Raw genomic sequence first — 26,169 nt, 5'->3', positions numbered from 1 at the left:
ACTCGCTTACCTTTGCAGCTTTCAAATGTCGTTCCCGCGACTTTACTGCGACGTAAATGTAATGTGATTCAATGAAAGTTGTACAGTGTGTGTCTTACGTTGGTTTTTACAGGATGGTTTATTTTTCAATTTACAGATATACAAATATCGAAGATAAAGTTAAGTGTACATAGTTCGCTACAATTTCGCTACGCGTGTAGAAGATCATCGTCGCTGTCAGTTTGACACTGCGTAGGATCGGAAGCGTCGAGCAGAAGTCTAGCTTCTTCGGTGGTGTCGACCTGTGAGGAGAAAAGGAACATTCTGTATTCTGCTTCACGTGCACAAGATGCCTGCGTTAAAAGACTCGCTGAAGATAACATACCCTACAGTATTGAACGCGACCATCCCCTCTTCTAAAACTGCAGATACTCGCCCAAGAGCGAAAGCACGTTCTCCTTCCCGGATTTCGAAAGTAAATTAAAGCGGCTAGCGCCGCGATCACAGCCAATAATACGACAGCTACCGTTCCACCTGGAACCAGGAATGTCCGTAAAATATCGTTGACAGTGTCCCCGAGAAATGTAAATCCAATGTTTACCATGACTAGGGGACAATTCCTTCGGAATCCCGGATGATGATCCCGGTTCTTCTCGATCTACGTGATGAGAATTGGCATGTTTCGCGCAAATTACTTCGGTATGCCATTCAAACTCCGCGCTGCATTGCGATTCCTAAATAACAAAAGTGAGAATAGAGAGCAAAAAAAAAGAAAAAAGCAACAGCTCCGGGTCGAGTACCAAAAGTGGCCATTATTGTCCACAATTAAAACTTTCGGTAATTATGTACTTTAACGGACCCAGCCCCGATGACCTTGACCTTGACATATGTTGTCGATGTTAACGATCGACGACTAAAACCTAGTGCGGGTTATTCAGGAAGGTGACCTTTGTAATATATGTCAAACTCAAGTCCTTGCTTCGCGTGGACAACTGAAAATTCGTGCAAAATTATTAAACTTCTTTTGTTAATAACTTTTTAATAAACAACGAGCGACGGCTAAAACCTCTTCAAGGTCACTCAGGAGGGTGACCTTGACAACATATGTCAAGGTCAAGGTCATCGGGGCTGGGTCCGTTAAAGTACATAATTACCAAACTTTCTCGCCGATCTCAATGATAAAATTAATAATCTGTTCAGATACTCAACCGCGTGACCAATCATGGACTTTGATAATCTCATCCATCTCAGTCGCGAATAAGTAAATATTCTACGCGACCGATAATTCAGCGGCACAGCTGTATGCAAGGTGAGTCATCAGAATTGAGACTGATCTGGCAGTATAATGAAATGAAAATGTATCAAATATATTTTCAACGATTAAAAAGATTTTGAAAACGCTAATATAGCGCAGGTACTGTTTGCGCGCGCGTGCGCGTGAGAGGAAGAAAGAAAGAGAGGAAACATTTATTTAAAATTGTGCGATTTTAAGAGGTAATTCTCCATAAGGTTTCGAATTTAAGTGGCTTGTGCACGATGTCGTCGTGTCATGTACGTTACATCGCGCTTGCATTCGTGGTACCCCTTTCTCAATTACTACTTGTCTCGCTAGAGGAGAAGGGCAAGAAATTCCTTCACGATTACTCACGATTTTTCGGCTACGCAGATAGGATCACGTGACACGCGACACGCATCTCGGAGTCTATTTAAATGTATCATTCTTTCATTATATCATTGATATATCAACTTGAATATACAAAGCGCTATGCTGAGAATTCATTCCAACGAAATCGAATACATGAACAAAAATCTCGACGTTTCTTCATTCGAAAATGATCAAGCCTATACGAGAACCTATAGAATTCGCTTAGCAAGAAATCAAGCAAATTCGCAAATAGTTGACTGCAGATGAAAATTGTTGATACATTTCCTCGTTATTGCATACCGTATCGATATGGGTACATCGTTTAATTCAGAATGATGTTTATCGTGTATACCCAGTAAGCAAAATGTGTGCAATCTGCCAGCAGATTGGCAACAGATTACTGCAGAAGTTGATAGCAAATTGGCATCCGTTATGTCCGCGTTAGGATAGTGATCTGCCAGCAGAGCCTGCTAACAGACTCTGACGGCAGATTGGCGGCAGAAACCGAGCAGGATCTGTTAACATCTGACGGCAGATTGACGGCAGAAACCGAACAGAATCTGCAGCTTTTGGCCATTCATATTTACGATATATTAAAGCATGTGTTTACTTTTAACACACTATAAATTGTTAAAAGAACGCATTTGTTTGTTTGTTCAATTAAAGTACATTTGGCTTGATGTGTCTTTCTGACAGTTCGTTGTATAATCTCTCTCTTATTGTTAATTTATTCTAATCCGAAGTCCGAATTTCGCTTTCGAACTTCAGATTGCTTGTGGCGTGCGTGAACTACGTGGACGCTGTCCATGGGAGCCTCTGTGCCGCGAGTGCAAAAATGTTCAGAAAAATTAATATTGTCATGCCAAGGCGCGTATATTAACTTATATAACTGTTAGGATAAATCTTAACATCGAGCAAGAACTCGACGCGTGCACCGCATAGCGGTGCGGAGCGAAAACACGTATTCATAGCCGTGTAAATTTGAATACTGTCAAAAGCTGCGGATCCTGTTCGGTTTCTGCTGCCAATCTGCCGTTAGATTGCGCGCGCGCAGATCTTGCTAGGTTTCTGTCGACAATCCGACTTCAAGCCATGTTTGCAGATTCTGCTCGGTTTCTGCCGCCAATCTGTTCTTAGATTTTGTGAGCAAGCTCTGTTACATTTCTGGCACCAATTTGTCGAATTAATCGTTAACAACAACTTCTGTATCAAATTTGTTGTCTTTTGGCTGGCAATAGTTGATAGCAGATGGTTAGCATCATTTGCTTTCCGCAGACTTGGCTATCTGGGTAAGCAAAATGTGTGCAATCTGCCAGCGGATTGGCAACAGATTACTGCAGAAGTTGATAGCAAATTGGCATCCGTTATGTCCGCGGTAGGATAGTGATCTGCCAGCAGAGCCTGCTAACAGACTCTGACGGCAGATTGGCGGCAGAAACCGAGCAGGATCTGTTAACATCTGACGGCAGATTGACGGCAGAAACCGAACAGAATCTGCAGCTTTTGGCCATTCATATTTACGATATATTAAAGCATGTGTTTACTTTTAACACACTATAAATTGTTAAAAGAACGCATTTGTTTGTTTGTTCAATTAAAGTAATTGGCTTGATGTGTCTTTCTGACAGTTCGTTGCATAATCTCTCTCTTATTGTTAATTTATTCTAATCCGAAGTCCGAATTTCGCTTTCGAACTTCAGATTGCTTGTGGCGTGCGTGAACTACGTGGACGCTGTCCATGGGAGCCTCTGTGCCGCGAGTGCAAAAATGTTCCGAAAAATTAATATTATCATGCCAAGGCGCGTATATTAACTTATATAACTGTTAGGCTAAATCTTAACATCGAGTAAGAACTCGACGCGTGCACCGCGTAGCGGTGCGCAGCGAAAACACATATTCATAGCCGTGTAAATTTGAATACTGTCAAAAGCTGCGGATCCTGTTCGGTTTCTGCTGCCAATCTGCCGTTAGATTCCGCGCGCGCAGATCTTGCTAGGTTTCTGTCGACAACCCGACTTCAAGCCATGTTTGTAGATTCTGCTCGGTTTCTGCCGCCAATCTGTTCTTAGATTTTGTGAGCAAGCTCTGTTACATTTCTGGCACCAATTTGTCGAATTAATCGTTAACAACAACTTCTGTATCAAATTTGTTGTCTTTTGGCTGGCAATAGTTGATAGCAGATGGTTAGCATCATCTGCTTTCCGCAGACTTGGCTATCTGGGTAAGCAAAATGTGTGCAATCTGCCAGCGGATTGGCAACAGATTACTGCAGAAGTTGATAGCAAATTGGCATCCGTTATGTCCGCGGTAGGATAGTGATCTGCCAGCAGAGCCTTCTAACAGACTCTGACGGCAGATTGGTGGCAGAAACCGAGCAGGATCTGTTAACATTTGACGGCAGATTGACGGCAGAAACCGAACAAAATCTGCAGCTTTTGGCCATTCATATTTACGATATATTAAAGCATGTGTTTACTTTTAACACACTATAAATTGTTAAAAGAACGCATTTGTTTGTTTGTTAAATTAAAGTATTGATGTGTCTTTCTGATAGTTCGTTGCATAATCTCTCTCTTATTGTTAATTTATTCTAATCCGAAGTCCGAATTTCGCTTTCGAACTTCAGATTGCTTGTGGCGTGCATGAACTACGTGGACGCTGTCCATGGGAGCCTCTGTGCCGCGAGTGCAAAAATGTTCCGAAAAATTAATATTATCATGCCAAGGCGCGTATATTAACTTATATAACTGTTAGGATAAATCTTAACATCGAGCAAGAACTCGACGCGTGCACCGCATAGCGGTGCGGAGCGAAAACACGTATTCATAGCCGTGTAAATTTGAATACTGTCAAAAGCTGCGGATCCTGTTCGGTTTCTGCTGCCAATCTGCCGTTAGATTCCGCGCGCGCAGATCTTGCTAGGTTTCTGTCGACAACCCGACTTCAAGCCATGTTTGCAGATTCTGCTCGGTTTCTGCAGCCAATCTGTTCTTAGGTTTTATGAGCAAGCTCTGTTACATTTCTGGCACCAATTTGTCGAATTAATCGTTAACAACAACTTCTGTATCAAATTTGTTGTCTTTTGGCTGGCAATAGTTGATAGCAGATGGTTAGCATCATCTGCTTTCCGCAGACTTGGCTATCTGGGTAAGCAAAATGTGTGCAATCTGCCAGCGGATTGGCAACAGATTACTGCAGAAGTTGATAGCAAATTGGCATCCGTTATGTCCGCGGTAGGATAGTGATCTGCCAGCAGAGCCTGCTAACAGACTCTGACGGCAGATTGGCGGCAGAAACCGAGCAGGATCTGTTAACATTTGACGGCAGATTGACGGCAGAAACCGAACAGAATCTGCAGCTTTTGGCCATTCATATTTACGATATATTAAAGCATGTGTTTACTTTTAACACACTATAAATTGTTAAAAGAACGCATTTGTTTGTTTGTTCAATTAAAGTACATTTGGCTTGATGTGTCTTTCTGACAGTTCGTTGCATAATCTCTCTCTTATTGTTAATTTATTCTAATCCGAAGTCCGAATTTCGCTTTCGAACTTCAGATTGCTTGTGGCGTGCGTGAACTACGTGGACGCTGTCCATGGGAGCCTCTGTGCCGCGAGTGCAAAAATGTTCCGAAAAATTAATATTATCATGCCAAGGCGCGTATATTAACTTATATAACTGTTAGGCTAAATCTTAACATCGAGTAAGAACTCGACGCGTGCACCGCGTAGCGGTGCGCAGCGAAAACACATATTCATAGCCGTGTAAATTTGAATACTGTCAAAAGCTGCAGATCCTGTTCGGTTTCTGCTGCCAATCTGCCGTTAGATTCCGCGCGCGCAGATCTTGCTAGGTTTCTGTCGACAACCCGACTTCAAGCCATGTTTGCAGATTCTGCTCGGTTTCTGCAGCCAATCTGTTCTTAGGTTTTATGAGCAAGCTCTGTTACATTTCTGGCACCAATTTGTCGAATTAATCGTTAACAACAACTTCTGTATCAAATTTGTTGTCTTTTGGCTGGCAATAGTTGATAGCAGATGGTTAGCATCATTTGCTTTTCGCAGACTTGGCTATCTGGGTAAGCAAAATGTGTGCAATCTGCCAGCAGATGGGCAACAGATTACTGCAGAAGTTGATAGCAAATTGGCATCCGTTATGTCCGCGTTAGGATAGTGATCTGCCAGCAGAGCCTGCTAACAGACTCTGACGGCAGATTGGCGGCAGAAACCGAGCAGGATCTGTTAACATTTGACGGCAGATTGACGGCAGAAACCGAACAAAATCTGCAGCTTTTGGCCATTCATATTTACGATATATTAAAGCATGTGTTTACTTTTAACACACTATAAATTGTTAAAAGAACGCATTTGTTTGTTTGTTCAATTAAAGTACATTTGGCTTGATGTGTCTTTCTGACAGTTCGTTGCATAATCTCTCTCTTATTGTTAATTTATTCTAATCCGAAGTCCGAATTTCGCTTTCGAACTTCAGATTGCTTGTGGCGTGCGTGAACTACGTGGACGCTGTCCATGGGAGCCTCTGTGCCGCGAGTGCAAAAATGTTCCGAAAAATTAATATTATCATGCCAAGGCGCGTATATTAACTTATATAACTGTTAGGATAAATCTTAACATCGAGCAAGAACTCGACGCGTGCACCGCATAGCGGTGCGGAGCGAAAACACGTATTCATAGCCGTGTAAATTTGAATACTGTCAAAAGCTGCGGATCCTGTTCGGTTTCTGCTGCCAATCTGCCGTTAGATTCCGCGCGCGCAGATCTTGCTAGGTTTCTGTCGACAACCCGACTTCAAGCCATGTTTGTAGATTCTGCTCGGTTTCTGCCGCCAATCTGTTCTTAGATTTTGTGAGCAAGCTCTGTTACATTTCTGGCACCAATTTGTCGAATTAATCGTTAACAACAACTTCTGTATCAAATTTGTTGTCTTTTGGCTGGCAATAGTTGATAGCAGATGGTTAGCATCATCTGCTTTCCGCAGACTTGGCTATCTGGGTATATACTACGTTACTCGTGGATCACGTGACACTACTATCGCTATCGCCGCTACCGCTCGTGCTACCGCTGCTCCCGGCTACTGCGCATGTCTGCAAAAATTAATCTGTGGGATCAGTGTTACTTGCGCGACAGTCTACGTCGCATCGTTCGGTGGCGAGCGTGGTGCTCAAGTGGAGAACACTAAATGAGTTGCGCGAATTCTCTACGTCAAGCAGAGAATTCAATTCCCTCCGGCCGTCTCTCGCTATTTCCATCTTCCGCGAATGTCAACGCGTAAACGGAACAAAGAGAGTGCAAAGAGTGCAAACGAACGCGCGACACGGATGTGGAGACGGATGTAGTGTCGCGGTGTTGTGCTGCGAGGTCGCACGTCGTACGTATCCTGTGATAACGACCACTACAAACGCGCGACATCGTTAGATCAGTAATCATCGCTGTTTCCTAATAGAGGGAAATTAAGCTGGGCGACGCGTGGCCCGATGATCGCGTAGCGACGTAGTCTACCATATTGTCATCGGTAAGTAAATGCCGCGGACGTCATTTCCATGAACCGGTTCAGGCACCGCCTCCTCAATGACAGTGTGACAATACTCGCGTGTCGCAGGATCGGAGCCAGCCGTTCGCTCACGCGAGTGACGTCCGAATGTAACGATTATTCTATTATTATTCCTCTCTCGAGAGCACAACGGACACCACTTGTCGCTCCCATGAGTTTCGATAGGTTGCTCGATAGATCGGTCGAATCGGATCCTGCACGTGTGACGTAAACACCTGTGCGCGCAGGATCGTCAAGAGCAATGCGACACTCTGGCAGAGCCAGAGATCGTGTCGTCGTGGATCGATACACCGGTGCATCGCGATATTTGTCGGCGATCAATCGTTCTCCCCGATTTTTAGCGATTTTAATGTTCGTACTGAGAATTTTGAGAATCAATGTGCTCCGGGAAACACCCGGGAAATACTGCTCGATTATTATGATACACCCTCAGAAAGGATTTCTGATAACAAGACGAAAAATATTCTTGACTAATTTAATCGTATTACGAGTATAACAAATATGAAAATAAAACAATTTTTAATTTAAATCAGTAATTTCTATTCTTCTCTCTCGAATTAAATAACATTGTCTTACTGTCTCGAGACAAGAGTAACATGTACAAATTTATGCTTATATATTCTTGTATGTAGAATAATTTGATATTAGCGCCACTTTATAGTAGGCTTTGTCGACGTCGACGCATCATTTTCTCACAGTCGCTCGTCGACTCGGCGCTTCTGCGTCCTTTATTCCGATAAAACGGCCAATATTTATGTGTTGCGATCGAAAATCGGGAAAGTGTTTCTGTTATTTACAATGAATAAGTGCAATACTCTACAAGAAATATTAAAAGGTATGGAAATGTAAGTAAGCATATACAATATACTTACTTGAGAAATAAGATTCGAGATAAGACATTTCCATATCTTTTAATATTTCTTGTAGAGTATTGCACTTATTCATTGTAAATAACAGAAACACTTTCCCGATTTTCGATTGCAACACATAAATATTGGCCGTTTTGTGCAGATTCTACAAATTCTCTTAGAAGAATAGAATAAGATGTCTTTTAGATCTCACAATATTCTGAAATCAAGAATATTTTGAACTTGCTACAAATTTGTATCTAAATCCTTCTGAGAAAATTAATGAGATAGCACGAAGATTATTTGAATCTAGATTTTCGAATTTTCTATTCAAGATTAAAATATGCTTCTTTTCAATAATAAATATGATTGTCGCTATAGCGATCTTATTTTATGATAGATTAAAGAGTAATAGCATTAAGTCCAGAAATCTTTTCTGTGGGTGTAGGTTTACGTGGCGGCTGGCTTCCAGCAATGGAAGTTTATGTATGGATGTTTATATAATACGAACGTAATCGCGCGCTATTACATACACATACACATGCGAACTTTGAGAGTAGTACTCTCAAAAGTCCTGAAGCGTGGAACGTGTATTCGCGCGTGAAATAATTGCGGAATTAATTGCGAATGATGTATACAAAAAAAGGAGACACTGGGAGATATCGGTATGCAAAGATCATGCGTTATCGTTGAAACGATGATTTTTTTTCTTTACTCGACCGTCGCAAGGGGCATCCATCCACTGCGTTAGAATTGGCAAACAGATCGATGGGATGACGCAAAGCATATTGTTGGAATATGTATGGAATATGTATGGAAAGTTCTACGAAGCGAAAGAGAAATGACGATAAAATCCTGAGCGTGTTTAAATATTAGCCCTGGTACAATATTATTTAATACATAAAGGAATATCGCAAATATCTGCAAGTAAAACCGTGAAACCGTGAAGAAATTGTCATGAAACGAGAGACAATAGGGATCAATCACTGATAACGTAGCGATATCAACGTGTACCGTTTTCGCATGTCCGCTACAAGCCTACGATGCTATTTTCGTGTGATTACTCGATACACATACGACGTAATCGGTGAACGATAGCATGGAATAATAATGCGTCCCTAATCGCACGAACATCGAACCGTTCGCTAAACGATTCACGCGAAACGAGGACCGGAAAAAAGGTTTCATTGGAAAATAAATCGAGATGCGCTGAATCGTACTGAAAATACGATACCGAGAATCGTGAGTTAATTGTTTACGATAATAGTTTCCGCTTGCATTTATCTGAGTAGCTGATCAAGCAGCACGAAGTTCCGCGCACTTTGTTTGGCAGGCTCGTTTTCGATTAAGGGGGGAGCCTGCTTTAGAACGCTGAAAATAAGGTATATTTTACGAATTGTTTTTGGAGAAACTATACAGCGGATCATTATAAAACTTTGATGCATTTATTAGTACATGTTTAAAGATCAAAAAAATTATTTTTTTATTTGAATATATCGCTTGTAGAGGTCGTCCTGGAGCAATCTTAGTGCAGCCGCGTCGCCGGCATTGCAAATTGGTGAGCATTCTCCTGCCTCCAAATTTCGTCTGAACTGACAAATTGAAATATGTTCTCGTTATTTATGAATTCCCATCGTCGATGAACCAAAGAGAGAAGAAAAAAGTTGAAAAGTGCCAAAACGCTGGAGCTTAGAACACAAAAGTACGATTTTTAGGCAAAGTTGTTGAACTTTTTCATGCAAAAGTAATTGTTTAACTTAATGTTTTTATGAATATTAAAGGTTCATCGACGATGGGAATTCATAAATAACGAGAAAATATTTCAATTTTTCAATTTGGATGAAATTTGGAGGCGGGAGAATGCTCACCAATTTACAATGCCGGCTGCACTAAGATGCCTCCAGGACGACCTCTACGGGCGATATATTCAAATAAAAAATAATTTTTTTATCTTTAAACATGTACTAATAAATGCATCAAAGTTTTATAATGATCCGCTGTATAGTTTCTCCAAAAAAATTCGTAAAATTATACCTTATTTTCAACGTTCTAAAGCAGGCTCCCCCCTTAAGGGGAGGCTGGAGTTGGTAGTGAACTATTTTTTCACTATAGCGATGGTAATTGCAGTTTCGAAAATTCTCTTTATTGCTTGTGCAGAATAAAAAATCCTTTTCCACAAATGAAGTATAGATAGAAAGAAAGTCCGCTCTACAGGACTTTATACTCAAAATGGCAAAAAGTTAAAAACTTGCATTTGTCTTTTCTAACTTTGTTCCATTTTGAATATAAAGTCCTGTAGAGCGGACTTTCTTTCTATCTATACTTCATTTGTGGAAAAGGATTTTTTATTCTGCACAAGCGATAAAGAGAATTTTCGAAACTGCAATTACCATCGCTATAGTGAAAAAATAGTTCACTAGCAACTCCAGCATGCCCTTAAGGGGAGAGCCTGCTTTAGAACGCTGAAAATAAGGTATATTTTACGAATTGTTTTTGGAGAAACTATACAGCGGATCATTATAAAACTTTGATGCATTTATTAGTACATGTTTAAAGATAAAAAAATTATTTTTTATTTGAATATATCGCCCGTAGAGGTCGTCCTGGAGGCATCTTAGTGCAGCCGGCATTGTAAATTGGTGAGCATTCTCCCGCCTCCAAATTTCATCCAAACTGAAAAATTGAAATATTTTCTCGTTATTTATGAATTCCCATCGTCGATGAACCTTTAATATTCATAAAAACATTAAGTTAAACAATTACTTTTGCATGAAAAAGTTCAACAACTTTGCCTAAAAATCGTACTTTTGTGTTCTAAGCTCCACCATTTTGGCACTTTTCAACTTTTTTCTTCTCTCTTTGGTTCATCGACGACGGGCATTCATAAATAACGAGAACATATTTCAATTTGTCAGTTCAGACGAAATTTGGAGGCAGGAGAATGCTCACCAATTTGCAATGCCGGCGACGCGGCTGCACTAAGATTGCTCCAGGACGACCTCTACAAGCGATATATTCAAATAAAAAAATAATTTTTTTTATCTTTAAACATGTACTAATAAATGCATCAAAGTTTTATAATGATCCGCTGTATAGTTTCTCCAAAAACAATTCGTAAAATATACCTTATTTTCAGCGTTCTAAAGCAGGCTCCCCCCTTAACGGATTAATTGTGTCTTTCTCGCACGGCAGATGTGAGAGAGAATTGGACTCGGGTAGAAACTGACACGTTATTCGCGAATGTATCGCATCGTACACCATGACACATGAAAAAAAAAAAAACATGTAACGCATCACAAAGGAGCAAACACCCTAGGCTTATCTGGGAAAAGAGGAAACGGTACATTTATCAAAGCCGCAATGCTTCCGATTTTCGAAGCGGCGGTACGATTAAGCGATTAGTTTGCTGAAGAAGAGCCGGACACGCGAGAAAAAGCTCAAAAGCGAATTATCGTACTGCGTTAAACGCGACGCGAGTAATATTTTGTTTTTGTTTAAACAGGTATCGGAGGGACTACAGGATAGAGAAAGAGAGAGGGAGCCACGACGTCTTAAAAGATGATCGTCTCTACCGAAATATGCCTCTTGGTCTCCTTTCTCACAGTGATGAGCGTATTCGCTCTTCGCTGTCCGGAAAATCAGGCATGCAGTTGTCAACGGAATCGAAACGACAACAGTATCGAGATAACTTGCTTCACGAATAATTACGCCTCTTTTTTCGTAAAGATCCAGCCAAACGAAGAATCTATACGGGTACGATTATCGAATGGATTATCGATATTTCATTTCTAGGTTTTCTAGATATAGATGCAGGGTAATTATGTACTTTAACGGACCCAGCCCCGATGACCTTGACCTTGACATATGTTGCCAAGGTCACCCTTCTGAGTGACCTTGAAGCAGTTTTAGCCGTCGCTCGTTGTTTGTTAAAAAGTTATAAACAAAGAAAGTTTAATGATTTCGCACGAATTTTTAGCTGTCCACGTGAAGCAAGAACATGATACTGACATATATTACAAAGGTTGCCTTCCCGAATAACCCGCACTAGGTTTTAGTCGTCGATCGTTGTTTATGAAAAAGTTATTAACAAAAGAAATTTCGAAAATATAGTAGTTATTTTGAAAGAATATTGAATATTGAAAGATATAAACGACGAATATGTATATGAACGAAGAAAGGAAAGTCATTTAAAGCAGTGAATTGTTAATATATAGAATAGTTTCTTTTAATATAAGTACAAAGTATTCTTCACTTTAACCAAAAGCACAAACAGTTAAATACAAAGTATTCTCTGCTTTAACTTAACCTAACCTAACCTAAGCTAAAATTCCATCAAATATACTCTTTCGTAAACGTATATGGTATCGTCAAATTATGCTTTATTCATTAAACATTTTTGTTAATAACTTTTTAACAAACAACGAGCGAAGGGTGAAGCCTAGTGCGGGTTATTCAGGAAGGTGACCTTTGTAACATATGTCAAACTCAAGTTCTTGCTTCGCGTGGACAGCTGAAAACTCGTGCAAAATTATTAAACTTCTTTTGTTAATAACTTTTTAATAAACAACGAGCGACGGCTAAAACCTCTTCAAGGTCACTCAGGAGGGTGACCTTGACAACATATGTCAAGGTCAAGGCCATCGGGGCTGGGTCCGTTAAAGCACATAATTACCTAGATGCAGTTGCAAAGCTCTGCAACTGTTCGTAGTTCGAAGGCTAATGTTTACGCGAGCGTTTCTTTTCTGTCAACAGATAGAGTGCATCAACTCACCGGAATGGTCCGATTTCAACTTGGGGTCCGTCGTGGAAATGGAACAAGTGAAATGGGTACAATTTCAGACGTGCGATTTGCCGAGTAACACCAGCCTAGGAAAGATCACGCAGATGCTAGGCGCTAACGATGTGGAAACGTTGACTTTTCGGTCTTACAAAAATCTTAGCTTCACCCTGGAGAAACGTCACCTTGACGGCTTCAAGGACTTAAAAAATCTGATTTTATCGAGCAACAATGTATCTTACGTGCACGAGGATCTACTAACCGGACTGGCGAACTTGACGGGGCTCAATCTGCGCGAGAACAACTTACACCTGTCCGACGGATTTTTTAATTATACCCCTGGACTACAATGGCTCGAATTGGGCGACAATGACCTGGGATCGATAAAAGAAGGCACGTTTCACTACCTGAGGAATCTGACGTACCTGAATTTGTGGAAGAATCATTTAACCAAGCTACAACCGGGTATCTTCGACAACCTCGTCTCGCTCCACATCCTCGATCTCAACACGAACAGCTTGACTAGCTTAGACGAAGACATATTCGCGAAAATGGGAAAAATCAAGACTATCAACTTATCCCGAAACAATTTCACGCATTTGCCGGCGAATCTGCTGCGAAACAACACGCAACTGCAGACCTTCAATCTTTTCGACAACAAACGAAACATGACCTTACCAAGTGGACTCTTTGCTAATTTAACGGAGCTGAAGGTACTGAATCTGAAAAAGATTGGCCTCTTCGAATTACCGGAAGAGCTTTTCTGGGGATGCTCTTCGCTGACCAACGTCTCTCTGGACAGAAATTATCTGACAACTCTACCCGCCCATCTATTTCGAGACTCGAAACAGTTGATAGAATTGGAATTGGACTTTAATAAACTCGAACGATTGCCTGATAATATTTTTGCGAATGCCAGCCGATTGAAAAGATTGGATCTATCCAAAAATCGTTTTACTTCCATTTCCAGGTGAGTTTTTCCATTTTCGGTTTACAGTAATATATTGGGTTGTTCGGAAAGTAATTTCGTTTTTCACAAAGCGATGTCGTTAGTCGCGTTCCTCGATACTTAACCTTACTCTAAGCGGCAAATTCGTTTTATATTTTGACAACTGACATTTCAGACGTCATTTAGTATCTTATTGTGTTGCGATCTGTCAAGTAATTTTTTTTGGCATCACATCAAACATGGAAAATCAAAGTGAGCATTTTCGTAATATTTTGCTTTTTTACTACCGAAAGGGTAAAAATGCAGTGCAAGCGAGAAAAAAATTGTGTGCCGTGTACGGAGAAGATGTTTGAGTGAACGTCAGTGTCAGAATTGGTTTTCGAAATTTCGTACTGGAAATTTCGATTTGAAAGATGCACCACGTTCAGGTCGGCCAATTAAAGCTGATGACGAGAAAATAAAGGCTCTGGTGGATGCAAACCGTCGCATAACAACACGCGAAATTGCTGAAAAGTTAAATTTATCGAATTCGACCGTTTACGATCGTTTGAAACGCCTTGGATTCGTTTCAAAGCTCGATATTTGGGTTCCACACAATTTAAAGGAAATTGACTTGATTCGACGCATTACCATCTGCGATTCATCGTTGAAACGTGAAGAAAATGAACCATTTTTGAAGCGAATCATAACTGGAGATGAAAAATGGATTGTTTACGACAATGTTAAGCGAAAACGATCATGGTCCAGGCAAGATGAACCTGCTCAATCGACATCCAAGGCAGATATTCATCAAAAGAAGATGATGCTTTCTGTATGGTGGGATTGGAAGGGAATCGTATTTTTCGAGCTACTACCAAGCAACCAGACGATTGATTCGAAAGTGTATTGTCGTCAGCTGGATGAATTGGATGCTGCCATCAAGCAGAAGCGACCGGAATTGGCGAATAGGAAAGGTGTCGTATTCCATCACGACAATGCCGGACCACACACAAGTTTGGTCACTCGCCAGAAGCTTTTACAGCTTGGATGGGATGTGCTACCACACCCACCATACTCTCCTGATCTGGCACCATCCGATTACCATTTGTTCCGGTCTCTACAAAATTCTTCGAACAATGTAAACTTCGATTCAAATGAAGGCGTCAAAAATCACTTGCTTCAATTTTTGTCAATAAGGAGAAGGACTTCTATGAGCGTGGAATCTTAAAGTTGCCAGAAAGATGGCGAAAGGTAGTGGAACAAAATGGCCAATACATCACTGAATAAAATTTATTCTAAATATGAAAAAACCGCCTTTCATTTTTCCTTGAAAAAACGAAATAACTTTCCGAACAACCCAATAATTGCTTATCTATTTAATTTTCGATTCATTTATAAATTTGTCATACCCTTCGCGTAACACGCGTTATAATGCAACAGGATCCTTCTTTACGTTTCAGTAACATGTTTAACGGATTGGTCGCGCTGGAAGAACTAAACATGCAAGAAAATCAGCTAGTGAGCATCTCTGACCAGAGTTTCGTTTCTATGAAGAGGAGTTTGAAGATTGTCAGACTGTCGAAGAATCATCTAACGTTACAAACTACCCACGGTCTCGAATACCGAGACGAATACGGAGCAAAATCACCCTTTGCCGAATGCGAATCGTTGGAGGAATTGTATCTGGCTAACAACAACATTTCCGAAATATTCAGCGATTGGGTCGTGAGCAATCCAAATCTCCGACAACTGGATCTCAAATATAACAACATATCTCTCATAACCGTAAGTAACTCGTAATCGTGACGCGGATAAAGTGATCCGTCGAGACGATGACGTCCGGCTGAACGCCGCTCTTTCTTTATCTACTTTCAGAGTGCAGATCTGCAATTCCTGTCGAGCAATATCAGAGTAGATTTGACTTATAACAAAATACGACGCATTTCCTTACATGATGCCGAAGAGCTAGCGGCGAACCAGGAATATTCTCGCAACGTGATAATACTGGTGGATAATAATCCAATAAATTGCGACTGCGACTTGTACGACTTTCTGCGTTACATCGAGGGCGAAATGCATCCCAAGGTTCAAGAGTATTTTCACATAATACCACGAAATTTAACGTGTCAGGGCCCACCGTGGTTGAAGAACATGCGCGTCACGGACCTGCGATCCAGGACACTGACGTGTAAGATAGACGAGGGCCCTAACATCGCGTGCCCGGAAAACTGCGACTGTTTCTTCAGGCCCGTAGACCAGACCTTCATATTCGACTTTACTCACAGAGAATTGACCCAGGTGCCAAGCGACATAAAAAAGCCGGGCTATCCCTGGAACCTCGAATTGAATTTCAACGGTAACCGATTAAGGCGAATGCCGGATTTGAAAAGATTGGGACTCGAACGCGTGAAGAAACTTGGTTTGTCTCACAACAACATCTCGGAAATCTTCTTGGATGCATTGTCCAGCACAATAGAGGTGCGTAAATTTCACACGACATTTTGCATCTTGTATCTGATTGCGGTATCGGTAACGGTAACAAAAGTGAAACGAGAAAGCGTATGAATTTGTTTCAACGAGTTTGACACGATCCAGGTTTAAAACGAAATCGTTTATATAAATGTTTCAGGTGTTGGAGCTGCATAACAACAACATGTCAAGAATACACTCCGACGTGCTAGAATTCCTGAAAACCTGTACAAATCTGACTCGACTGACGCTACACGATAACCCGTGGGAGTGCGATTGCGCCGCGAAGGATTTCTTGGGTTACATTCAAACGAAATACATGACTATCCCCGATCTGTTTAAAGTCACGTGTCGCGGCGAGAACAATTCCATATCGAAAATGACGCCGAGCGATTTCTGTCCGTTCGACACGGCAGCGGTCATCGGCATCAGCGTAGCGATCGCTCTTATGGGGTTGTTCGTTGGCACCTCCGGGCTGCTCTATTACAAGTACCAACGACAGATTAAAGTGTGGCTGTTCGCGCATCAATGGTGCTTATGGTTCGTAACGGAGGAAGAGCTGGACAAGGAGAAACTGTACGACGCGTTCGTAAGCTATTCGCACAAGGATCACGACTTCGTGGTGGACGAGCTGGTATCGAAATTGGAGGGTGGACCGGCGCCGTTCAAACTGTGCCTTCATTATCGAGATTGGCAGGCGGGCGAGTGGATACCGGCGAATATCGCCAGATCCGTGGAGGATTCCAGGCGAACGATAGTGGTGCTGTCGCCGAACTTCTTGGAGAGTGTCTGGGGAAGAATGGAGTTTCGAGCTGCCCATAGCCAGGCGTTGAGCGAAGGTCGGGCGAGAGTGATACTGATCCTGTACGGCGACGTCGGGCCTACCGACGATCTGGACCCGGAACTGAAGGCGTACTTGAGCATGAACACCTACGTCAAGTGGGGCGATCCTTGGTTCTGGGATAAATTAAGGTACGCGCTACCGCATCGGTCCAAGTTCACGAGGAAGACCAGCGGCGCTGTCGGACGGAAGATATTCGAGAATCATCAACTGTTCATCCAGGCGAACGGCGATAAGAAGGAGCTCATTTATCCGGTCGGGCTTTCCGAGACTCCTCCGGCGACCACGACACCGCCAGCCGATTCACTCAACAAAACCTTCATCCGCGACAAGAAGCTGGACGAACAATTACCCGCGAACGGTTATTCGCGGAAATCGTGTAACTTGAATGGGGACGTTGCGATAATATTTAAGCCCGAGCAATTAGACGTGATCCGCAACGACGTGGAATGTACCGCGTGATAACAATCGCGTGGTACGAAGATATCCCCGCGCAAGAGGGTGGTTGGCATTTACTTTCGAATGACATGCTAACCGTGCCACGAACGGACCGATTCGACTTTTTTTGAGACAAGACTTGATCTTTGGAATCTCGTGCGATAAGTTTCGAGATGCAAGCTCTCGGGAGAAATATAGAAAGAAAACGGGAAGAACGCACGAGAAGATGAGTGACTGACAAGCGACTGCCTGATAGGATAGGATGAACCTATTACTAGGCTACATTATTGATATTAGTGCAACGTGTAATACATTTTTTTACCGATTCTTGTAAAATTCATTTTCAAGAATTATCCATTTAAATAACTCGTATCAAAATTTAGTACTCGTAATTTTTATCGACTTGAGCGTCTCTTAAAGGAATATGTACTTAAAGCTTATTTTTTTGCGCGCGATATATGAGATTCCAGTGTATACGTGTATATACATGTACATATATATGTATAGTATATGTGTATATGTATATATAACGTATACATGTACGTATATAATGAATAAAATATTGTATAGTTTTTATTTCATTAATATGCGTTATCTTTAGTATATTTTTTCATGCAATTTTCGACATTTTAGATATATTTTAAAATGATACATGCATAAGACAATACTCAGTGACTTTTTAAGCGTCATGTCTTTCGTCGTAAGATACTCCAAGGTGTCTATAATGCAATGAAATTGGCGAAAAAGAAAAGTTCTACACATCGAAAAAGATATATAGTTCACATATGTATATAAAATGTTCTATCTTTGATTTACTTCAACACTTATCAGTAGATTGTTTTGGCCAAATTAGGATTGCCCTTTCTCCCAAAAATTATTATTAATCCCGCGAGAGTAGTTGCTGAAATATTCTTATTTGGCAAAAAGTCGATCTCTAAGTAGCCAAAAGATCTGCTGTTGGATATTAACGCATATAATAATCGTGGGCATGCCGTATAACTTAAATTACTAACAACAGTACCTGATAAACACGAATTTAGGATATACGTGATTCACTCTATATATATGTTACGTATCGTATATGATGCATATCGCGTGTATGTATGTGTGCGTACAGAAGATATTTAACATTTATTGTAAGGATGTTAAATGTTGAAAAATTTGCAAGTTAAAAAAAATCAAAGTAAATGTTATTTTGAGCAAGACCAAGATTTTCACTTTTTCGAAGTTCCTCAAGGTGCATCTTGTCTTCGAAATTTCCTTGGTATTGTGTATCACCGAGGGGTACTGTGTATTTAATGAAATTCTAAATGACTTTCACTTACCAATAACAGCCTGGGTGCGCCAATGCCGATGGATTCATTACAGATAAATCTTACTTCGGACGTGTAGGAATCTGTTGGGAGCGAGATATAACTTTTATATATTAAATAAGCGAACAAACTGTGTAAATATGTTAATAAAACGCAAGCATCTCACTTACTATTATTACATTTACTGCCATTCGAATATTTAAGCTTTACGTCGTGCCGACTGTAATCGAAAATTACACTCCCCAGCGATCCGTAGCCGTTGCCCTCGTGACACACGGCGGAGCCGGTGCAATAGTTTTCTCCACCGCAAATATTTATGCCATATTTGCCTTGTTTGTTTTTCACCTGTAATTTTAGACACACATGTATATACAGTATATACATATACATACATATACAGGGTGTTTCCTAAGTAAGTAGACAAACTTAAGGAGGATATTCCTTGGCTTATTTTAAGAAGAAAAGGTCATATAAACATATGTCCTAAACTGCTTTGTTTTCCAAAAAAAGTACATCACTGTTTTCGTTCACTTTTCGGATAGCGTGCTTTTGCAGTACGAGTCAACAGCGGTGGGGATGGAGTGGGGATGGTGGCTAATTTCTCGAGAAACGCTATCGTAAATTTCCATAATAACCATCTTTGGTGTGATGAAAACCCACATGCAATATTAGAATCTCACTTTCAGGTTCAATTTGCATTTAATGTATGGGTGGGAATTATTGGTGAGTTTTTGATTGGTCCTGTCTTTCTTCCCTTGAGACTTAACGGTGCTTCGTATCTACATTTTTTTGAAGATGAGCTACCTTTGGAAGATATTCCACTCATGCTCAGAAATAGAATGTGGTTTATGCATGATGGCGCTCCACCCCACTTTAGCTTAGCAGTTCGTCAATTTTTGAACAGGAAGTTTGCCAATCGATGGATCGGTCGAGGTACTCAAAGACCAAACCATTTATGGCCTGCAAGATCCCCAGACTTAAATCCAGTAGATTTTTTTCTATGGGGACAGCTTAAATCTTTAGTTTACGCTACACCTATTCAAAATGAAGAAGATCTCAGAAATCGCATAATAGATGGACGTGAAAGAATACGTAACACTCCAGGTATTTTTGAGCGTGTACGTCAATCAATGGAAAGGAGAGTCGAGGCGTGTATCATGGCTGCAGGTGGACATTTTCAGCAGTTACTGTGATGTTATTATTTTTCTTTTTAGTTACTATTTTCTTTTTCGTTATAATTTTTCTTTTTGGTTACTATTGTTTTTCATTTGTTTCATTTGCAATAACACAAACTGTTCTATAATAAACGAAAAGTGAACGAAAACAGTGATGTACTTTTTTTTGGAAAACAAAGCAGTTTAGGACATATGTTTATATGACCTTTTCTTCTTAAAATAAGCTAAGGAATATCCTCCTTAAGTTTGTCTACTTACTTAGGAAACACCCTGTATATGTATATGCATAATACTGTTATTGCAAATGAGACGATATAAATGCTACACGATTATCTGTTTTCTAAGATATATATATTTTGTACTCACGTAATGTACCTGTTGCTCTTTATACAGCAAAGAAAGATCGTACTCGTAAGAACGGAAACTATCCTTTATGGTGCACGGTGATGACCAATCTCCAATTACGGCTCCACACGCTATACTAGTATTCCATTCAAACACATAAGTGCAATTAACATAGTGCTTGTACACCGGAAGTCCCTGAAAAGCACAAACGTATTATTAGCAACGCGTTGACACATGGGCACTCACGGCACGGATATAAGTATAGTTTTAATCTCGCCGTTAGATCTTTAACGTGGATTCGATTTTATTGATAAAATTCGATTGCATTGATTAAGGTACCAATGCGATCGACTTTTTGTAATTGTTCAACCGCTGATTGTCGAGTGTTCAGAATAATTGAAATGAGGTGGCCCTTTAAATCGTCTCGATCGAGAAACATCGTTACCTGATTGTTATTAGCACAAACAAACGTAAAATTTGAAGATATCAATCTAGTTGGATCCTCCGGGCACTGCGATCCATTGACGTAACGTAACACCGTTCGAAGATCCTTATTTAGCGTGGGGCTCTCCTCGGGAAATCCCAAGCTCTGTCAAATTATTTTAATTAAATTAAATGCGCCAAAACACCTCATAACTTCTCAGTTGCGATATACAGGGTGTTTCCTCTAACTGTAGCACTTAGACTATCTCTGCTTCCTTTGATGATACGAAAAAAGTCAAAAGACGAAAATTGTTCGATTCAAAGAGACTAGTACTCTGGTAAGAAAATTATTTTTTTTTAATGTGACCTTTCACAAGATATCAAGGTCATGAACATTTTTTTAAATGAGATAATATATTTTCCTTAACGAAATGATGTAGCTTGTAAAAAAACAAATTCAACCATACAGAATATGTTGACCTTCATTTGAACGGAACATACTCAACGAATCATTTCCTGATCGCTGGATTGGACGTGGTGGAAGAATTTCTTGGCCGGCTCGATCACCAGATCTTACGCCTCTTGATTTTTTTCTTTGGGGACACCTAAAAAATGAAGTTTATCGCGATATTCCGACAACACCTGAAGATATGCGAGAAAGAATTCAGCGTGCGTGCACCGCAATTACTCCGGAATCTCTGAAAAACGTAAAACAATCGTTTATTCATCGAATTCGAAAGTGTATGGAAGTAAACGGTGATCATTTCGAACGTCTGTAAAAAAGGTATATCTTTGTAGTTATACATACAATAAATAGAGTCTCTTTTCCTAAACGTGATTTGTGTGGTTCAAAGTCATTTGAAGGTCAACATATTCTGTATGGTTGAATTTGTTTTTTACAAGCTACATCATTTCGTTAAGGAAAATATACCATCTCGTTTAAAAAAATGTTCATGACCTTGATATCTTGTGAAAGGTCACATTAAAAAAATAATTTTCTTACCAGAGCACTAGTCTCTTTGAATCGAACAATTTTCGTCCTTTGACTTTTTTCGTATCATCAAAGGAAGCAGAGATATTCTAAGTGCTACAGTTAGAGGAAACACCCTGTATGTATCTCATGTATGATCGTGTAATACTTACGACTTCGTTGATATATTCGTTCTGAGACGTTACCGAAACTTTACAGGCAGCACTGCCATGTGCACACGTAAGGCCTTGAGTGAGAACTAACGGTCGGCACACATTTATGTGAAATTCAACGTCATTCGCTCTTACAACGTAATTATTTGTAGATTTTATGAGAGGAGTTAGATTAATCTCATCGTCATTATCAGTAGCGCATTTAATCTGGAGCAGGAAGAAGATACTTTAATGTCTCTTACATAAAACAGCGCACCTTAATGTCACTTAAATATTTTATCAATTAGTAATACACAGCGTTTTTGTTATTACATTTTAATAAAATAAAATAAGCCACATTAAAGTAACGATGCTTGGCTCTTACTCGTTTCTCGCAAACTAGGTCCGTATTCCAGTGTATGACGGTCTGACAAGGACGCTCCTCCATAAGCACTGGGAAACTGGCCGATCCTTCTGGCCCGCAGAAAAACGCGATAATTGTATAGCGGCGCATCCCGTTCCCGCATAAATCCCCGTTGGTATAATTTAGATAGGGGCCACCCTGCTGCCATTTCAGATTTGTATTAGCCTGGCCTAACGAGGTACCATTTCTCGGATTGCATACTCCTGCAACGATAACGAATAATATTTAGAGCGATTGAACAATCAATGATACAGTTTTGCTAAAAGCCTCATAAAGTACAACACCTGCGTTAGTTTTGCACGCGTTGTCCGTAAGCGCGCCGCACACTTTCAATTTGTACTGCATGCCGTTTTTATTTGTGACCGCAGAGGTTTCGTTCATCAATGACTGCAAGTTGTACCTGTACATCACAAGACGCATGGCGAAATTATGAGCGAAATTACTGCGAGCATTGATTACGCGCAACAGCGAGAAATCAAATTGTTCTTACGTGAAATTCGTAACTGGATTCGTAACGGTGCATCTGCCTGCTGTTTTCGAGCTGTAACTACGTAGGGACTCGATACTGCACGCCGCAGCGGTGTACCATACCAAGTAATAATGGCAATCTTCTCTCCCTCCAATATATTCTGGAATACTTTCCTAGCAATGCAATATTTTAATGTATATTTCTTAGAAATATGTTTAGGTCTCGTTTGCACGTTTTTTCTCTCTCGCTCTCTTTCTTTTCACAAGCATAAATACGCGTATAAAATACGTGTACAAATACATATTTATACACGTTTTATACACGCAGTGTATAGCTTAGTTTTGGCATACAGGGTGTAACAAAAGTCTGGAAACGGTCGAATATTTCATAAACTATGCATTTTAGAAAGAAATGTTTCAGACAAAAGTGGTTTGGTTCGAAGAGGCACATAAGATGGTGTCATTGGTTTGACCTTGAGTGAACATGCCAAAGTCAGAAAGAGTTCAACTTTGTTTTTTTAAATTGAACACTATTTATTATTGCATATCCTCGTAGCTTACCTCAAGAGCTTTCCAAAACACTATATGAAAGTATTTTTTCGCTCATTACTCTGTGAGTTATGAGGCTTGAAAGTTATTAGTACCGCCGGCATTAGCATTACCCAAGGTGTACCGCATGGAGGTTGCACGGTCGGATTTACACCTCGTGTGCGCGTGCGTGTGTGTGTGCACGGCAGGGATCAGGACTCCGGGGCTCGTCACTGCTCCGGTATTTCAAGACTCCAAACCCTCCCTGCCGTGACGTGTATTTGTTGTGCGTGCGTGCGTTTCGTTTAGTTGAGTAAGTGTTCAAGTTGACCTCCGTCTGCTGCTTGACAGTGGCCTAGTCGTAGATAAAAATTATTTAAAACATTTCGTCTCATCTCTGCCGAGATAAGATCGCACACACACACACACACGCACGCACGCACGCACACGAGGTGTAAATCCGACCGTGCAACCTCCATGCGGTACACCTTGGGTAATGCTAATGCCGGCGGTACTAACTTTCAAGCCTCATAACTCAGAGTAATGAGCGAAAAAATACTTTCATATAGTGTTTTGGAAAGCTCTTGAGGTAAGCTACAAGGATATGCAATAATAAATAGGGTGTTCAATTTAAAAAAACAAAGTTGAGCTCTTTCTGACTTTGGCATGTTCACTCAAGGTCAAACCAATGACACCATCTTATGTGCCTCTTCGAACCAAACCACTTTTGTCTGAAACATTTCTTTCTAAAATGCATAGTTTATGAAATATTCGACCGTTTCCAGACTTTTGTTACACCCTGTATATGTAGCGATATTGTGTTACTATCTAGCGTTATACCGTAGCTTCTACATCACATATAAACATAATAGTCGTTTTAACATGTGGCGTTGTAATATTTTCTGTGCACAGTGCTCCATCCTGGTACTCGATTTGTAAGCTTCCATTCCGAAAGAAAGGAGGTTTCCGCACCTCTCCTAAACTCGAGTATCTGAAGCAAGGTAAAGTGGACAGAAATAAAAACTGGCGAAAAAGACTAGTTCAAGTAACAACGTTTATCGTTATCGTTAAGAAATGTTCATCTGCAGGTGCAGGTACCTGTTAGATCTTTGAGGATCATCCAAACAAGCGCCCGACTTAATTGGACATACAGCACCGTGACGTATTACAGACTGGCAGACGTTTAGCATTATCTTGGGTGACTTTGCGTCAGTGCCCATTCGAATCGCATAATTCTCCGAAGATCTCGTCAAGGGACTCAAGTCAAAATGCAAATCGTTATAGGTAACCGTACAATTTGTTCTAGTTCTGGGTGCGCAAGCGAAGGCTGTCCTCCATATCATAAATAAGTTACATTGTTCATCCCTCTGGAAATATTTTTATCACACACATAGCACCACTGGCTGTTCCGATAAATGCAGAGAGAAAGTTACTTACTTACGTGTGGAAATAGTTCAGGGTGCGAGTTATCTTCCACATTGTAATCACACTGCATAATGATTTGTACTGTATATTTGGTTTCAGGCGTGCAATTATCACCCGTAAAAATAAATGATATCTTTCCAGGTGTATTATTTATCTTTGGAGGAAACTTGCCTGTTTCAACAAAGAAAATTCATCCCCGTTAACGTCACAGCAAAGTAATAGACAAAGCATTAAAGAGCGATAACGTTACCTATTCCTTTCTCCGTATCGTTTCTCATCAGGCATATCGCGTATCCGTCTCGATTGTTGCATTTCTTTTTCAGCGAGGTACATAACTGCATACGTATCGTTTCATCAGCATGCTTAATAATAATGTCCCGTTCATCTGACCATAACTTCGTCAAGTTATATACAAAACTTATATTAGATTCAGGTACTTCGCAGTAAGAGGCTGAAGATGTCGGAGCCTGAAATAAACAAACAACTGTTTCAATTCCATACCCAAAGTTTGGTTTATTGACTCTGAGAGGAGGACGTAACGAGCACGAGTAGAATTTTTGACACGAGCAGGATTTGTTTTCAATGACTCGGTGACACATGCGTTACTCCCGAGCAAATGAATTGAGATGGCAATATTACGAGAATAAAGAATGACGATGTATGAAATATCGACGCAGTTGGGGAAGTAAGCGCATTTAAACATGCAATGTACGTACTGGGAGCGAGGCGATAATAGCCGACAAACAGCAAAGAAAGGACAATCCGTTGAATTTGGACATTGCTGCGGAATCAGGTTTTCCCCGTTACATTATCGACGTCTATTGCAGCGATTCGCACCACGTAACATAGACCGCGAAACAAAGAGGATGAAAATATCATCGATAAGTCCCGCTGACGGATTCGAATCACATGCGACACGACACAGCAACGGCGCACTCAGGTGCCCCAGGGGGGGGGGGACGCCGCCATGGCTGTCTTCCGATATTCCTGCCAACTGAAGATCTATAGTTCACGTTACGTGCACTGTAGATTTACAGCACTGGTAGTGCACATAGGAACGTCCTCTTGTCTCGTGTCTCGCGTGGTGGTGTGTCGTCACTGTGAGCTTAGAGGTTACCAACAATCGCGCACAAAACAAAGATCGATACATATGTAGGATAACGTACTCTTTCTCTGTCTCTCTCTGTTAAGTATTTTATAAAAGTACGTAAGTACTTTTCAGGTGTAAAAAGTGTAAGAAGTACACCTTATCGTTGTTGCAAACGATAAGATTTCGATCGCTCGAACAAACCGCTCGCAGGCTCCTTGTGAGTCCCCTTACAGAAAATAGTGAGAGGCAAGGGGATTCACTCTAATCATTTTTCATTTCATTTTTTAGCTACATTGTTTAAACAATTTTGTTATAAACAATTAATATTTTTAACATGTTTAATTCACTTCACATAAC

The 26,169-nt window shown here is 40.6% G+C and overlaps 2 protein-coding genes across 4 annotated transcripts; one reads left to right on the top strand and one right to left on the bottom strand.

Annotated features, from left to right (window-relative positions):
* Positions 1-97: 97 nt before the first annotated feature.
* Positions 98-25,838, bottom strand: LOC105282302 (cation-independent mannose-6-phosphate receptor). Of its 3 annotated transcripts, none has more exons than XM_011344190.3 (16): positions 25,439-25,838; positions 24,973-25,189; positions 24,739-24,893; positions 24,396-24,664; positions 24,138-24,288; positions 22,792-22,943; positions 22,586-22,701; positions 22,263-22,504; positions 21,899-22,105; positions 20,778-20,921; positions 20,363-20,527; positions 18,983-19,157; positions 18,825-18,895; positions 581-713; positions 365-513; positions 98-281 (listed from the first exon to the last, which is right to left on the bottom strand). In XM_011344190.3, the coding sequence occupies exons 1-16, from the start codon at positions 25,499-25,501 to the stop codon at positions 189-191; spliced, it is 2,502 nt and encodes an 833-aa protein (XP_011342492.1). In that variant the 5' UTR covers positions 25,502-25,838; the 3' UTR covers positions 98-188. The 3 variants fall into 3 exon arrangements, with proteins under 3 accessions (XP_011342492.1, XP_011342490.1, XP_011342493.1); XM_011344188.3 differs by having other exon boundaries at positions 20,354-20,527; positions 25,439-25,822; XM_011344191.3 differs by lacking the exons at positions 24,973-25,189; positions 25,439-25,838 and having other exon boundaries at positions 189-281; positions 20,354-20,527; positions 24,735-24,877.
* Positions 6,617-17,700, top strand: LOC105282301 (protein toll). Its single transcript, XM_011344187.3, has 6 exons — positions 6,617-7,159; positions 11,549-11,799; positions 12,799-13,793; positions 15,212-15,536; positions 15,627-16,229; positions 16,381-17,700. The coding sequence occupies exons 2-6, from the start codon at positions 11,605-11,607 to the stop codon at positions 17,521-17,523; spliced, it is 3,261 nt and encodes a 1,086-aa protein (XP_011342489.1). The 5' UTR covers positions 6,617-7,159; positions 11,549-11,604; the 3' UTR covers positions 17,524-17,700.
* Positions 25,839-26,169: the final 331 nt, after the last annotated feature.

Source organism: Ooceraea biroi, chromosome 10, assembly GCF_003672135.1.
Source record: "Ooceraea biroi isolate clonal line C1 chromosome 10, Obir_v5.4, whole genome shotgun sequence".
In the NCBI taxonomy this organism is placed as follows: Eukaryota; Metazoa; Arthropoda; class Insecta; order Hymenoptera; family Formicidae; genus Ooceraea; species Ooceraea biroi.
The sequence above is the reverse complement of the archived record's forward strand: the minus strand, read 5'-3'. Positions and strand labels throughout refer to the sequence as shown.

Excerpts from the sequence above, each read along its gene's own strand:
- LOC105282301 (XM_011344187.3), top strand. The coding sequence starts at position 11,605 with ATGATCGTCTCTACCGAAATATGCCTCTTGGTCTCCTTTCTCACAGTG. Across the intron at positions 15,537-15,626 it reads ACAACATATCTCTCATAACC|AGTGCAGATCTGCAATTCCT; the intron begins GTAAGTAACTCG and ends ATCTACTTTCAG. Across the intron at positions 16,230-16,380 it reads CATTGTCCAGCACAATAGAG|GTGTTGGAGCTGCATAACAA; the intron begins GTGCGTAAATTT and ends TAAATGTTTCAG.
- LOC105282302 (XM_011344188.3), bottom strand. The coding sequence starts at position 25,501 with ATGTCCAAATTCAACGGATTGTCCTTTCTTTGCTGTTTGTCGGCTATT. Across the intron at positions 22,505-22,585 it reads CGCGTGCAAAACTAACGCAG|GAGTATGCAATCCGAGAAAT; the intron begins GTGTTGTACTTT and ends TTATCGTTGCAG. Across the intron at positions 20,528-20,777 it reads TTTGTGCTAATAACAATCAG|GGACTTCCGGTGTACAAGCA; the intron begins GTAACGATGTTT and ends TGTGCTTTTCAG.